Consider the following 16,439-nt stretch of genomic DNA (forward strand, 5'->3'; position numbering starts at 1 on the left):
GCCAAAAGATTAGTTTCCTAAAAAGGAGTCAGCCCGAGGGAAGCCAGTGAAAGCTGAGGCTGGAAAGGAGAAGGAGTCCAGAGATGGCAAGGCCCCAGAGACCCTCAGATTTGCTCCCAGAGGTGGTAAACTGGCACCTTGCCCAGTACCTGGCAAATTCCATCCATTCATCCAGCCAGCTGTCTGTTCACCTGTCTGCACATCTGACCACCCACCATGCACTCAGTGTGATATGTCTGTCTGATTACCTTCCATGTGCTGGAGATACAGGGGACCTAATGTTTGCCTTTACAGACCTCACACCTGCTCCCACCAGGTGTTCTACTCTTTTCTACCTTCAACGGGATGTCTCCAGTTCACCCAAGGATCATATCCCACACACTTCACCTTTAATCCACCCCACCCTCCAGTTATACTTACTTAAAAATGCATCTTCTGGGGGCGCCTGGGTGGCTCAGTCGGTTAAGTGTCCAACTTTGGCTTAGGTCATGATCTCATGGTTCATAGGTTCAGGCCCTGCGTCAGGCTCTGTGCTGACAGCTCAGAGCCTGGAGCCTGCTTCGGATTCTTTGTCTCCACGCCCCCCTCTCTGCCCCTCTCCTATTCCTGCTCTGTCTGTCTCTGTCTCTCAAAAATAAATAAACATTAGGGACGCCTGGGTGGCTCAGTCGATTGAGTGGCCGACATCAGCTCAGAGCATGATCTTTTAGTTCATGAGTTCAAGTCCCGCGTCGGGCTCTGTGCTGACAGCTCAGAGCCTGAAGCCTGCTTCAGATTCTGTGTCTCCTTCTCTCTCTGCCCTTCCCCTGTTCACGCTCGGTCCCTGTCTCTCAAAGATAAATAAACATTAAAAAATAAATATAAATAAATAAACATTTTTTAAAAATTTAAATACTTCTCCTGGCGTACTGGGAGTACCAGAGGAGTACTTGGTGCTAGAACGAGAAATCCCTCAGGAATGACCAACAATAGTGCCACACTGTGCTGTCCCTTATGTGCAGGTCTAGCCACATCCTAGGTAGTCACAGGCTACTCCTTGCTTTTGGCAAAGATATTTCTTTCTCCATATCCTTTCTAGCCATGAGCACACCATTCTCCAAAGTGGAGACTCTAATGTGGATTTCTATGAGAAAGTTGTTCTGCTAATCAGTTCAGCTAAACTTAGTTTCACTCACGGTTAGCTCCATTCAGTTCAGCTGGACTCAGTGTAGCTCAAGCCATTCCATCCATCGATCTATTCCTCCATCCATGCTTTTGACAAGTATTTTTAAAGTACTTTTCTGTGTCAAAGTCTGTGTTGGGCCTGGGGAATCTACCAATCGTCTCACCTCCCCTGTCCTAATCTAAATGGTGGATTGTGGTGGGGAGAAGACTGGACCTCTTAGAACAGGATTGCCCCGTGTTTGCATCCTAGCCCTACCTCTTCTTTACTGCTGTGGGGACTTTCCTTAGCCTATCTGGGCCACAGTTTCCTCATTTTAAAGCAGAAATGGTAATACCTCCTGTGTAGGAGTTTCATCAGGATTAAATTCACAGAGGGACCCAAAGATGGTGTCCATTCTCAACACAATGGATGAACATAAACCGAGGAACATCATTGGGAAGGTTCTAAACACTGAAATTTTATCAGTTTCCATAAAAATAAAATAAGTCAATTTACAAGGATCAGGAAACACATTGACTTCAGACTTTTTAAAAGCAAAAAAACAGAACAGAGGTTCCAGTTCTGGGTAAGTCAGCAAACATACCCGCCACAGTCCAGTGGATTGCCTTTATGAAACCTGAGCAGGAGGATACAGCAACGGTTCAAGGACTCTGGAAGGTAAATAGTAGCAGGCAGATTGAGGAAATAGAATTCAAAGTACAACCATACCAGCAATATGAGTATCGTTTTCCCACCTCTGGATTACCCAGGTGTGACTTGAGGTAATGGCAATAATGGCCTGGGGAGCCTAAAAATGGACTATTACCCAGTAGTAAGAAGGAACAAAGTATTGATTATTGCAATAGAATAGATTACATATAGATGCATTTTACTGAGTGAAATAATCCAGATCCAAAAGACTAAGATATGACTCAATTTATATAACATTTTGGGGGAAAAAAGCACATTGTAGGGACAGAAAACAGATCATTGATTGACAGGGGGTGCGGTGCAGGGAGGGGCTGACTATAAAGGGGCAGCATAAGGGAATTTTTGTGATGGGGAAAAACCATGGTTACATTAAGTACACTCACCTGCTCTTTAACCGCTCTGGAGCTAAAGAAAAGACTAAGCAAAAACCCCAAACAACAAAAAACACACAAAAACCAAACCAAACCAAAACAAAACACCACAAAGCTCACCCATACCTGGGAAAGAGAGGAGCCCCGCGAAGGGGGCGGCACCCATTCCGATACTGCGGTCCTGCCCTTTGTTTCTGCCCTTGACTTGCCATGTTCCTCAGATCCTTTTTGACATCTCTGCTGAATTATTTCTGGAAAATTGCCTTGTCATTTACTACGTTACTTTATTGCTCCCCTGGTCTCAGACTGAACCTTGATTTCTTATATTCAGAATCAGGACTGTGCCTTTGAACACACTTAAGATTTCCCCATCCCAGCCCTTTATTATGAGCCCACTCTCTTTCAAATAGGGGAGCAATGTGGGGCATGGAGGGAATGGCGGGCGCCTTCTCAGCCAGCCAGTCGAGCAGAACCTCGGGAGCAGCACAGTTAGGGACATGCTATAGTATCGACAACAGAGGAACAGGGGCGCGAGGGCAAAAACGAGCAGCACTGCATCCAAGGACGGGAACCCGTAGAGAAGGTGAAGCAAGCCCAGGGTGAGTTCTCCCCAACCACAGACACACACTCCTCCCTCCACAGCCTAGACCACCAGGCTATTAAACACCAACTCACACAGGTGCCAGCTCTGGTCTGAACACAGGTGGCGGCAGAGTCACAGTGTTCTGCATTCTCAGGCTCCCTAAACTTATGAAGGCATTCCCTTCATCTCCCATTGTTTCCCAAGTGTGCCCGAAATCAGATCCAGGTTTCTTGTCTAATAAGAGTGCTTCCCGCTCAGATGCTGCCCAGAGTCATCTCACACAAATGTCCTCTTCTCGTAGGTACTCAATGGTCTCAGATGCAGAAACAGAAAGCATTTTCATGGAGCCCATTCACCTCTCCTCGGCTGTTGCGGCTAAACAGATCATCAGTGAAGGTAATGCCATTGAAGGTGGTCGGGAGCAGGGAGAGTCCACACTCATATGGGGACGCTCCGAAGGGGCCCCATGGAAGATGGTGTGCTTCTCAGGTGCCGCCCATCACATTAAGAGGAGCAGATCCAAGAAGGCCGTTCTGCCAACACAAGTCACCACCAACCTTCATGAGGTGGAGGTGGAAATCATTATGTATCAGGGTGAATGAATAACGCTCTTGAGTCGCCAGGCAGGGAGGCGATTCCAGTCTGCTCCTATGGCCTCCCATTCAGTTTTTCAGTTAATCTCAGGGATCCTGGGGTGGCTTATTCTGGAGACACAGACCTGAGAACCCCAGGAATGACCGGAAGCACCCAGAGAGTTCTGTTCAAAGAGATATCTGGATTTAGATCTACATTTCCACTAGTGCTTGGAAATGGTTTTCAATCTGAAGAAAGGTGGAGAAAGGTGGGATCGGAAGAAATGTTAATACGCACAAACATACTCATCCTAATTGGATGGAGTTTTTCCTAATCAATTTTTTTTAATTTTTAATGTTTATTTATTTGTTTATTTATTTTTTTTTTTGAGAGACAGAGCATGAGCGGGGCAGGGGCAGAGAGATAGGAAGACACAGAATCAGAAGCAGGCTCCATCTAGGCTCTGTGCTGTCAGCAGAGAGCCCAACGTGGGGCTTGAACCCACGAACCATGAGATCATGACTTGAGCCGAAGTCAGACGCTTAACCGACTGACCCCCCAGGGCGCCCCTCTAATCAATTTTGAGCAAATTTCTTTTCGTCCTCCTTCGCGCTGGGTGTCTCTGTCACTGCTGGTAGGATGTGGCAGCAATGCTAATGACACAGGGCCCTGCTGGGCTTTGGGCTTACTTTGACATCCGCTGTTGGCGGTCACAATCACGTCCCCAGGCTTCAGTCATGAGAACCACGCACGCTGCTCCATGTAATCCAGGTCTTTCTCAGTTCCGGGCCCTTTGGGTCCCCACAGCGTCCCTGAGGACACCTAGGTCTGCTGTTCACCTCGTGAGGAGCCAGAAATTCCATTTGCTGCTGCTTGTGATCTGGGCACCTTGGAGGGGCCCATCTTCTCAAGGAACCCTCAAGTTTTTTTTCTGTTACCGCCCTACCTAGGGTCTCCGTTCCCTTGCCCCAGGCCAGGCCAGAGTGGCTTCACCCAGTCTAGATCTCTCTAAATTGCCCCAGTACCATCCTCACTCTGGAAGTTCTTTTTTCCTCCCACGTGTTTGGAACTTCCCTCACCTTCCAGTCTGCATCGTCCCTGTTTTGTGATTCACTCTCTGGACCCCCACCCCCACCTCATCCATGCCTGGGTTCTTGATAAGTGAAAACCCAGCTTTAGGAGCTGTGAGAAACCATTTTCTCTCTTTGAAAACATCACTTTCAAGCCTCTAGAATGCTATAGACATTCTACAGGACATTGAGCACATAGGTTGAAACCTAAAGCCTTTTTTCAATTCTAGGTTTTATCTACTCTCCTCTTGTCTGGGGCATTAAGCCCAAATTTCCTCAGTCTTAGTGGTGGAAGGGTGGTAGGGGAAGAAAAAAATATATGACAGAGAAAGGAAAATGTATCAAGTGATATTTCAAAACGTCACCATGCTCACCAGTGATCAGAGGGATAAAAATGTATGTTGAAGAATCCTTCGTTGTCATGAAAGTCTGTATACGCTTTCTTCTGAAGAAACCTCAGATTGTAGAAATAAATGGGAGGAGTTGATGCAGGGGGGAGGTGGTGTTGAAACAGGATGAGGCGTGGACCAGAGACCTCCGGAAAGCAAGAGCTAGCTGCCAGTAGGAATGAGGGGCTTGGACATGTGTTTTCCAACTGGAAAGGGAAAACTCAGGACGACAAACTGCTCTATAAACAGCTGAGGAAGACAATGCTGTAAACTCTAATGAGGCATCAGGGAGTTTTATTTTTTACATGTAGTAAAGGTAGGGGAGGGAAGGAGAGGGGCTTTTGCATTTGCTAGGTAAGATCCCAGGAGAACCAGGGGAGAAGACCGAGGGGTAGAGAAAATAGGAACACTTCATCTATTTTTAAATAAAATAGAGCTCTGGGTTAGAGGGGTTTTCTTCTTTCTGATTTTGAAATGGAAATCAGAGAACATTTAGAGCTGAGATCTGGTGCAGGGATACAGAGAACCGTTAGGTGGTTCAGGAAAGGGGAGAGAGAGAAGGACTTTAGAGAAACGGAGTGCTCAGCCTTGGCTAGAATGCAGAACTCCCAGGACCCGCAGGCCCTCAACAGCAAGCCTGGCATGCGGACACCTGTTTGTCCCAGGAAGGGCTGGGCCTCGTCTAGTTGCCAAATGTGGCTGTGCTCCTCACCCATCGGGGAAAGAGATGGTGCAGCAAGAGGTTATGGCCAACACAGGTGACACGGCTTTCTTACTTTTTTCCATCGCTACTCAGGATTTTTGGCTGGAAAGAATTTGCCCTCCACTATTCTCATAGACCTTCTCAGAGAAAAGTAAATCTTACTCTCCTCCCAGATTTGATAACTTGGGAACAAAAATATTAAGAGGAGGAAATAAAGGTTCACTCGAGATGTGGGTGAATAGATTTTGAATTCATTTGGAATCTGAGCTTTTCTAAACTGTTAGCAGAAAGGCCCTGAGCACTATTTGGGGACTGGCATTGGGGTTCCTGGCAACCCTTTGCCACCTGCTGGAAAGCTGGGAGGCTGAGACTCACAGGTGCTCGTACTCCCGTGGGAAGAAACAGACAACACATGAAATAAATAAAATAAATGTGTATTGATGTGAAAGTAATCAAGTAAAAATGCTGAAAGTTTTACTTTTCCCAAGATTATTTGCCTTCTATATGTAAAGGAGTCAAACTAAAAGAGTGAATTATGTTATGAAAGAATGTCCTCTGTCTCTATCAAAAAATAAACATTAAAAAATTTTTTTCAATAAAGGTGCCTGGGTGGCTCAGTCGGTTGGTGAGCCAACTTTGGCTCAGGTCAGGACCTCATGGTCTGTGGGTTCGAGCCCCACATCAGACTCTGTGCTGATAGCTCAGAGCCTGGAGCCTGCTTCCTATTCTTTGTCCCCCTCTTTCTCTGTCCCTCCCCTGCTTGCTTTACTTCTGCTTTACTTCTCAAAAGTAATAAACATTAAAAATTTTTAAAAAAAAGAATGTCATTTATTCATTTGGTAAATGATTCTATCCTATATGGAGTACTGTGGGAACTGTAAGTGTGAATCAGACATACACCAGGTACTTGAGGACCTTGGGCTACGAAACTATCAGCCAGCTTTAGAAAAAAACAAGAAGGAGTAAGGGACACCAGTGTCCTTTCACCTTACACCTATCTACCTCTGCTGCTGGTCCTGACCACAAATGTCCAGGCCAATGCACACCGCCCGCCCTGGCCTTCATTGAGTCCTTCCTGGCATTTCAGCTCATTCCCAGAGTGTTGGCAGCAGACTGGCCAAGAGTGGATTCTCCTGAGGGACAGGTAGGGTCATGGTGCTCTTGACTCTTTGATGAGAATGCTGCCTGTCCCTTCTAGAATTCAAGCCGAGGGGGATCAGAGCCGAGGCAGAGTGTCCGGGCATGCTGGAGTCGGCTGAGCAGCTGCTGGTGGAGGACCTGTATAACCGCGTTAGGGAGAAGATGGATGACACCAGCCTCTACAACACCCCCTGCGTCCTGGATTTACAGCGGGCCTTGGCCCAAGACCGCCAGGAGACCCCCTGGAATGAGGTGGATGAGGTCTGGCCCAACATCTTCATAGCAGAGAAGTGAGTCTGACTGCAGCGGGTCATGACCCTTTGTCCCACCCTTCCGGGCAGTGCCTGAGAAAGATAAAACGCCCCCACTCTCAGCCCCAGTAGCTCATCCAGCAAATTGATGCTGCCTGATGCGACATGTGGGGCCGGTGCTAATACTGATTCTTACATGTGTTACCAACCAACGAAAAATTTCACAAGAGGATAATTAGGTTACAAATTATTTATATTATGTATATATATACACATACATAATGATGCTAAATTACAAATTATATATATAGTGTGATGCTCATTGAGTGATATGTATGTGGGTATGTGTATGCGCTTTTGCATAGGCAACAAATTTGAAATCATGTAGGAGATGGTTCTACACTGATTTTTATTTTCTTCTTTAGGTTTCTTTTGAATTGTATGGATTTCCCAAGGAAACGTTACTTGTTTTTATAATCAGAAAAAATGTTTTTTTAAAGGTTTATGAGTGGTATCCAGAACAAAACCCAAAACCATTCACTCATGCCCTAGTCCTTCAGGGTCTTGCCAGAGCCTAATTGGTACCAACAGGCTCATTTGTTTAACTAATTTTTGCTGAGCTATTGGTTACCTACTGAGCTATTCTCCCAGTGTCATTACTCAGATATGCAGAAGCAAAGGAGGGAATTTGGGGCCCCCATGGCAGGCAGTAGGGAAGATAACGTTGGACTGTGGGTCTTTTTTTTTTTAACCTTTATTTCTTATTGAGAGACAGACAGAGACAGAGCATGAGCAGGGGAGGGCAGAAGAGAGGGGGAAACACAGAATCCAAAGCAGGTTCCATGCTCTGAGCTGTCAGCACAGAGACTGATGCAGGCCTCAAACTCACAAACTGCAAAACCATGACCTGAGCCGAAGTCGGACTCTTAACCAACTGAGCCACGCAGGTGCCCCTGGACTGTGGGTCTTGAGTACTCCCAAGTAGTCTGTTGCCTAGAACCTGATTCTCAGAGCTGGGCACCAAGTCCTAAGCGATCTCTAGCTACCTCTGTAGACCGAGAAACATTCACGTTGTGCTCACCAGGGACCCCAGACACCCCCAGATAACCCCAGACTTCTGCTCCTTCTTTGGCAACCCTGTCTTCAGGGCCTCTTCAACCTAAGCTCCACTGATTCACTGCAGCCTATAAAGAGCTCTGAACTAGAAACCAGAGACCCTGCCCCTGTTCCGTCCTTTTCTCCTTTCAGTCTTGGGAAGTCATGAAAGCTGTCACGTTCATTTTCATAATCTTCGAGTGGGAGTAAAAATAGTTGCCCTGTCTACTTCTTAAGTTGAAAAGAGATAAAATAAGGTCATGCATGTGAAAGGACTTTGAAAACTATAGCATGCCTCATCAACGTGAAGCACACCAGATTTGAGTATATCTTTACCACTTTTGAGTCTTTTTTTTAAGTTTTAGTTATTTAAGTCATCTCCACACCCATGTGGGGCTTGAACCCACAACCAGAGATCAAGGGTTGCACGCCCCTCCAACTGAGCCAGCCAGGCTCCTCAGCCACTTTTGTACCTTGATGAATGTTCCCAAGACAGAGGATTTTAAACCAGAGATCGGTGGACCAAAGATCTCCTTACACATCAGTCTTCTCCTCCTCTTCATCCTGCCCTCCCCCGCCCAGCGCCCTGTGCCTTCTCCCTCTGGCCCCTTTTTGTAACTGTATTTGCAGTGAGCCCTGGACACATCTGGCAGCAAAGGAGGCACTCACCGAGCTACGGCCGTCTCGACCCTGCTGGTCTCAGTGGTGGCACACCTTTCCTTTCTAGCTCTGACTTTTGCCAAAATGGTCTCTGCCTCTTCCCCCCAGGAGTGTAGCTGTGAACAAGGGGAGACTGAAGAGGCTGGGAATTACTCATATCCTCAATGCTGCTCATGGCACCGGCGTCTACACTGGGCCCGAATTCTACACTGGCCTGGAGATTCAGTACCTGGGCGTGGAGGTGGATGACTTTCCCGAGGTGGACATCTCCCAGCATTTCCGGAAGGCTGCTGAGTTCCTGGATGAAGCCCTGCTGACCTACAGAGGTGAGGCGGGGCTGCCTGCGCCAGGCCGCTAGGATTAACTCCACAGGGGGAGACACATTCGGGAGACGTCACGGAACCTCTGGCTTACCTGTCGTGTCTGGAGGTTATCTGTTTTAAGAAGATTTTTGTCTCCTTCTAAGAAGAGGGGAAAGGAAAGGATGCTCGTTCACCTTATCGGTCATGACTGAGGGCCTACCACGTGCCAGGCGCTGTGGGTGCTGGGGTGGAAGGTGCTTTGAATCTCACACTGTAGTGATGGGGGAGAAGATTACAAAGAAAAATGTCAGTGACAAGTGTGAGGCAGAGACTAAGAGATGTGTTGGCATGACTGCCTGGCTCCCTGGGGAGGCTGGTTGAGAGGTCCTCTCTGAGAAGGGGCCTTTACCCTGAGTGACAAGAAGGAACTAGCCACAGAGAACTGGGAAGAAGAGCATTCCCGGCCAGGGGAAGTGCTAGTGCAAAGCTCTGAAAGTGGAGTAAGCGTAGCGGGTTCAGGATCACAGGCTAGTGCAGATTCGCGTGGTGGGCGAAGGTCAGAGTGGCAGGGTACCGTCACGCAGGAAGTTGACCACCAAGGTAAGGGAATCGAAAAGCCACTGGATCTGATCTATGTTTTAGAAACCTCGCTCTTTGGGCTTGGGAGACCACAGGAGGCCACAGCAGTGGGACAGGACCCCTTGTTAAGTAGGGGCTGCAGCCCATAAGATAGGGGCGGCTGAGAGTGTCACAAGTCTGGGCTTGGGTCCAGGTCTTGCTAGCTCTCTCTATCCCATGGGGTCTTGGGTGGTTCCATTCTCCAGCAGAACCTCGTTTTCCCTGTGTATAACACAGAGACAAAGAGACCTAATCCTCCTAAAATTGCTGTGAGGAGTAAAATTTTAAAGTGCACATATGAGCTACAAATAAATATGTGTATATACATGTATAGTTATAAATACGCATGTATATATATCTATACATAGAATGTTTTTATATATGTATAGATTTTTATTAATGTGAAATTTATAAGGATGCCTGGGTGGCTCAATCGGTTAAGAGTTGACTTGGGCTTAGGTCATGATCTCATGATTCATGAGTTCGAGCCCCACAGAGGGGTCTGTGCGGGCTCTGTGCTGACAGCTCCGAGCCTGGAGCCTACTCAGATTCTGTTTCCCTCTCTCTCTGCCCACCCCCCGCTGCTCACGCTCTCTCTCTGTCTCTCAAAAATAAACAAATGTTTAAAAAAGGTGAAATTTATAAATTATATATATATTACATATGCATGTATGTGTGTGTATATGAAACAGTTTTCTCCCCTTTTCAGTGCTTTAAAAAAAAACACCACTTCTTTTTAAAAATGTATTCCTTCCAACCATGTGACTTGAGCGTGTCTCCAAATGCCAGCGGGGAGGGGACTTCTTGGGCTGCTTCTCGCCCCAAGCACCAGGCGACTCCAGCCCAGCGGGCGGCACAGTGGAGATCCCGTAGATGTGGCTTTTGGCGGGGCGGCCTGGCAGTCCAGAGGGCCGGTGACTGTCCGCAGAGTGGACGCACGGTCCCAGAAGTGCGGTGACAGAGAGGGCCAGACAGCGGGAGAAGCTGCCCATAGCCTGGAAGGAGGGCCTGGGCGAACCAGAGCTGCGCCACCCGAGTGTCGGCCGGGCTTTGAGGAGGGCGGCAGCCCTCCTGCAGGGCCAGCTGGGCCGCAGGGGCCCCGGGGAAGCCCGTCACCAGCAGGGGCCCCCTCCAGCACACCTGTCCCTCCGCTCTGGCAGCAGTCCCAGTTGCATTCAGCCTGCCGTCCCTTCCACCTCGAGCTTCCCCCCACCCCTCCCTCGCCCCCGCCCCGGCACCCCTGCCCGATAGGGAAAGAACCTTATCCTTACTGGGGTTGCCTCTGGGGCCGTTCCTCCTCCCGGCTTGACAGTTGTCACCATCCATACAAGTCGCCTCTGAGCCTTAGATTCTGTGATTTTCTCCACTCCAGGATGCTTGGGAGTCCGTTCCTAAGGAGGATGAAAGCTAACACCTAGGCTGGGTGCTTAATGTAATCATCCCTACGCCCACAATGAGAGGATGTTACTTACAGTTTACAAAGGGGGCAATTGAGACCCATGGAAGGTTTAGTGACTTTGCTGCTGTGTAATAATCAAGGTTATTATCTTGGTTGCTAGTAAGTAGAAACCGTCTTAACCATCGCCAAAGGCATTGATTACAATACAAGAACAACTCCAAAGAGGAGAATGTGGCTCCAGGGTCATCCGGAACAAGGACTGGACAATCTCAGGACTCTTGGTTTCCATCTCCTCTTTTTCTACCTCCCTCAGACAGTCTGGCCCCCACCTGCACCCCCACAGGCCTGGACAAAAACTGGCTAATTCCAGCCTCCATTTCCAAGTTCTCTAAGAGAGAACTCTGGTCCTTTGTCCACCCTGAATTCTATCATGGTGGCAAGGTGGGAAGGGTAGATTCTGGGCAAGTCCTTCTTGGTTTTCTTGGGTATGGAGAGAGGGAAAGTTCTGGGGAGAATGAGAATTATGAATTGGGAGAATACAAAACCAATGCCTGCTATGTAAAGACTTACTGAGAATGGAGGGAGAACTCACTCAAGCCCAGTGCTCTCTACTAGCTAGACCCTTCGAACTTTTAAAACAGAGAGACCCAATCTAGATAGAACCCTCCTCCCACAATCGGCCCTGCTGCTAATCAAAACGGTGACTCAAACTAGAGAAAGACCACCTTCCTCGAGCTGGTTTACACCTGGAAACTTTTCATCACAACCAAACAAATCTACTTTGACTTCAACGTGAAAGGTACCCCCTGGAGTTGTGCAGAGCACAGTCTGTAACAGTGCTAGTGTGACCTTGAGCCTAACAGAAAATAGACAATCTGGTCACCCAGGGTCTGATTCATCTAGCTTCTCCCTTATTCCACAGGTGGTCACTAAGGCTCCACGGTGGAATCCAGGGTGCAAGGAATACAGCATGGAAAAGCACGGCACACCCACCTTTGTCTCTGCCAGACTGAGTCTAGGAAGCATGTGATGCCATGTTCTGATGAGGGAGCTTGGCTGGTTCTGTCTGAAGTGTCCCGATATGAGCTGGCCTGGGAACTCCTCCTTCGAAGGGAGGGAGGAAGACTTTGGCGCTGGCAGTAGTGAATGGCGGCCTGGTCAGCCAGTTAAAGGGAGACCCTTAGTGGGGCACCTGGGTGGCTTAGTTAGTTAAGCGTCTGACTTTGGCTCAGGTCATGATTTTACAGTTTGTGGGTTTGAGCCCTACATCGGGCTCTGTGGTGACAGCTCAGAGCCTGCCTGTAGCCTGCTTGGGATTCCATGTCTCCCTCTCTCTTTGCTCCAACCCTACTCACACTTTGTCTCTCTCTCTCTCTCAAACATAAATAAAAGTTTTTAAAAGATTTTAATAAAATTTAAAAGATAAAGGAAGGTCCTTGACGAGACAGCTGAGCCTGGAGTTGGAGGGGGAGGAGAGGAGACAGTGAACCTACAGATGCACCTTTAGCAGATCTGATTCTGCCCGCTTACTTCCCCCTAGTGACTGCTGGCCTTTGGCAATAATGCCTTTCAGCATTATTGGGCCTCAGGTCCCTTCTAGTCTCGCCTTGGTCTCCCACCTCCTGTGTGACAGATATGGTCTCAACTGATGCAAAGGCGTACTAATATAAGGCATCCCCCACCCATCCCATATTGTTAGCGAGGACTCTTAACTGATTTGACAAACATCCCCAAAGACTGTTGGCAAATAGATTGATGACAGCCTGGAAGGAAGTCTCCAGTGGCTCCAGGCCACATTGTAAATAGCCATTAGAATAAAGGCATAGAAGGCATGTTTGTCACATTTATGAAGGACACAAAGCAGAAAGCAAGCAAGGCTAGGGGTTAACAGAGTTATTGAATGCCAGGGTCAAGACTCGGTAAAAGTTTTTGTTAGCTTATAAGAACAGGTTATATCTACTAAAAACATAAATAGGAATTTGTGAAGTTATCCTTATGTTTTTAAAATGCTACAAAAAAGTGACACAAGTGACAGTTTTTTTAAAAAAGCTTTACAGGTTTTAGTTGATAAAAAAAGTCTGAGTTCATTTTGGAACATCTCCATGCACACTGTAAGCTTACTTGGCATCCGTGAGGGCTCAGTGCCCAGAATGAGAGTGGAGAGAGGCCCACTCTGCTTTGTGTGGGCCAGTCCAACCTGGAAATATATCTGCTCCATCCTGACATAGACCCCTAACAAAAAAACTGATAAAGTTTGATTTGCAACGTTGGCTAGTATAGTAATGGAACATGAAAAGATGTCTGAATAATGATTGAAAGACCCAGAATCACCAGGAAAAGAAAATAATTAATGAAGACTTGGATAGTGATCTTAAGTATTTTTTTGTATAAAAGGCCTTGTTTATACAGATGTGTTCATTATTAACCCAGAAGGTCAGGTTAGGAGCACCAGGTGCCCATTACAGAAAGGCATACTTTACCCTAACTTGTGAAAGAAGTTTCAAAAGAGTAGATTAATCTAAATATGGAGTGAAGGGTGTGTGTGTGTGTGTGTGTGTGTGTGTGTGTGTGTGTGCACGATACTGAGATCTCTGTCACAGAAACATCCAGTTTCCACTGGATGATGGATGACCCAGCATCAAGGATGCTGTAAAGGGAATTCTCAAGCATCCCCTGTGTCTGTAGTGCTTCCCACAGAGACTTTACGTGTCTGTGATTCTTTCATCTTAGCTGCCGTCCTTTTCTTCTTTCTCCCCTCTTCCCCTACCCTTTTTAAAAATGTTATTTATTTATTTTGAGAGAGAGAGCGAGCATGAGACCATGTATGGGGTAGGGAGGGGCAGAGAGGGAGGGAGAGAGAGAATCCCAAGCAGAGTCCTTGCTGGCAGTGCAGAGCCCAACATGGAGGCCGATCCCATAAACTATGAGATCATCATGAAATCAAGAGCCAGATGCTTAACCGACTGAGCCACCCAGGCGCCCCACTTCCCAACTCTTTTATTCTCCTCCCTCTGATGCTCAGTTTGGCAAGAAGAAAGTAGACACGCAGTCTAGTGTTTCAAAAGTGGGGACATTGGTTAGTTCCCTTTCCCCTCTTCTTGCTGCCCATGTTCAGACAGTGCAGAACATGCTTCTGCAGGCAGCCTCACTGTAATCCAGGGCAGTGATGCTCGTCCCTCATGGGACTTGAGTGCAGATGAATGCCAGAGGCAAGTAACTATATTAAATCCAGCACATCTAAACAGTTCTTTTTAACAGTACTTAAAAAAAAAAAACCTATAAGGAAGCCACTGTAGTTGCATTATTATCTCTTGTGTTTTCCTCCAGGGAAAGTCCTGGTCAGTAGCGAAATGGGCATCAGCCGGTCAGCAGTGCTGGTGGTGGCCTACCTGATGACCTTCCACAACATGACCGTCCTGGAGGCCTTGATGACTGTGCGCCGGAAGCGGGCCATCTATCCCAACGACGGCTTCCTGAAGCAGCTCCGGGAGCTCAATGAAAAGCTAATGGAGGAGAGAGAAGAAGACTACAGCCAGGAAGGGGGGACAGATGAGGCCGAGGAGGGTGAGGACACAGGGAGCAGCAGCAGGGCCAGAGTGCACGCCCTCACGGTGGAGGAGGAGGATGACACCACCAGCCACCTGAGTGGCTCCTCCTTGGGGAAGGCCAGCCGCGCCTCCAAGCCCTTCACCCTCATTGATGAAGATGAGGAGGAGAAGCTGTATGAGGAGTGGAAGAGGGGGCAGGGCCTCCCCACGGGCCAGGCCCCCCAGGGCGGAAATGGTGGGCGCTCAGCCTCTGGCCAGGGTGGGGAGGAGCCCGAAGATGAGGATGTGGGAAGGATGATCCAGGAGTGGCAGAGCCGAAATGAGAGGTACCAGGCAGAAGGGCACCAGAGGTGGGGGAGAGAGGAGGAAGAGGTGGAGGAGAGCGACACCGGCTCCTTTGTGAGGAGAAGACGAAGTCGCACCCTGAGCGAGAGCAGCGCTTCCGAAAGCGTAAGCAGCCATGACATTTGGGTCCTGAAGCAGCACCTGCAGACGAGCGGCAGGAACCAAGGTGGGAGGTGCCGCTCTGACTCTGTGTCCACTGAGAGCACCTGGGACATGTGGAACCAGAGGCTGCTGGAGATTGAGAAGGGAGCTGCCCGGGAGTACCACTCCAGGAGCAAGCGCCAGGAGGCAGACACAGGCTCCGAGGCGGGGGCCGGGGTGCGAGAGGACGACGCGGAGAGTGTGTCCTCGGAGGCCAGCTCGTTCTACAACTTCTGCAGCAGGAACAAGGACAAGCTCACTGCCCTGGAAAGGTGGAAGATCAAGAGAATCCAATTTGGATTTCACAAGAAAGAGCTGGGGGCAGGAGACAGCAGCAGTGAGCCGGGGCCAGAGGAGGCAGAGGGCGAGAAGTGTCTCTCCGACGTCAACCTGACGGCCTACCAGGCCTGGAAGCTGAAACACCAGAAGAAGATAGGCAGTGAGAACAAGGAGGAGGTAGTGGAGCTCAGCAAGGGCGAGGATTCCGCCTCGGCCAAGAAGAGGCAGCGGAGGCTGGAGCTGCTGGAGAGAAGCAGGCAGACGCTGGAGGAGAGCCAGTCCATGGGAAGCTGGGAGGCAGACAGCTCGGCCGCCAGCAGGAGCATCCCCCTGTCTGCCTTCTGGTCTGCAGCCCTGTCGGTCAGTGCTGACGAGGACGCCGCGTCGGTCCTCAGCACCCAGAGCCACAACTCCCGCCCCTCTCAGGCTGGAAGCAACAGAGGGGGACGCCCGGCCTCTGTCCTCAGCACAGCTCTGCCCAACCTGTCCGCGGGGCCCGGAGACACCATTTCCATTGCCAGCATTCAGAACTGGATTGCCAACGTGGTCAGCGAGACTCTCGCCCAGAAGCAAAATGAAATGCTGCTGCTGTCCCGCTCACCATCCGTGGCAAGCATGAAGGCGGCGCCCGTGGCCAGCTGCCTGGGGGACGACCAGGTGTCCCCGCTCAGCGGACACAGCAGCTCCTCCCTGGGCACCTGCCTGCTGCCTCAGAGCCAGCCAGGACCCAGCTCCGACTCGCAGTCGCTGCTGTCCTCCCACACTGCACCGGGCTTGAGGGCCGAAGGTCTTGGGAGCAAAGTCAGGGGGACCAGCAAGCCTGTCTACAGCCTCTTTGCTGACAACGTCGACCTCAAGGAGCTTGGCCGGAAGGAGAAGGAGATGCAAATGGAGCTGAGGGAGAAGATGTCTGAGTACAAGCTGGAGAAGCTAGCCGCCAACAACAAACGGAGCTCCCTTTTCAAGAAGAAGAAGGTCAAGGAACAGGAGGACGATGATGAGGGCGACAGGGACGAGGACACTGACAGTGCCATAGGGAGCTTCCGGTATTCTTCTCGCAGCAATTCCCAGAAACCCGAGACAGACACCTCCTCCTTCCTGGCTGTCTCTGATCGCC

At 49.2% G+C, this 16,439-nt stretch overlaps 1 protein-coding gene across 1 annotated transcript in view; it reads left to right on the plus strand.

Annotated features, from left to right (window-relative positions):
- Positions 1 to 16,439, plus strand: part of DUSP27 (dual specificity phosphatase 27, atypical) — a 32,773-nt gene that overhangs the window by 13,898 nt on the left and 2,436 nt on the right. The window contains exons 3-6 of the mRNA XM_029933355.1: positions 3,111 to 3,205; positions 6,743 to 6,974; positions 8,799 to 9,016; positions 14,337 to 16,426. Of these exons, the coding sequence (XP_029789215.1) occupies positions 3,111 to 3,205; positions 6,743 to 6,974; positions 8,799 to 9,016; positions 14,337 to 16,426 (2,635 nt within the window). The remainder of the gene's footprint in view (positions 1 to 3,110; positions 3,206 to 6,742; positions 6,975 to 8,798; positions 9,017 to 14,336; positions 16,427 to 16,439) is intronic.

The sequence above is a fragment of the Suricata suricatta genome, chromosome 3, assembly GCF_006229205.1.
Source record: "Suricata suricatta isolate VVHF042 chromosome 3, meerkat_22Aug2017_6uvM2_HiC, whole genome shotgun sequence".
Taxonomy (NCBI): Eukaryota; Metazoa; Chordata; class Mammalia; order Carnivora; family Herpestidae; genus Suricata; species Suricata suricatta.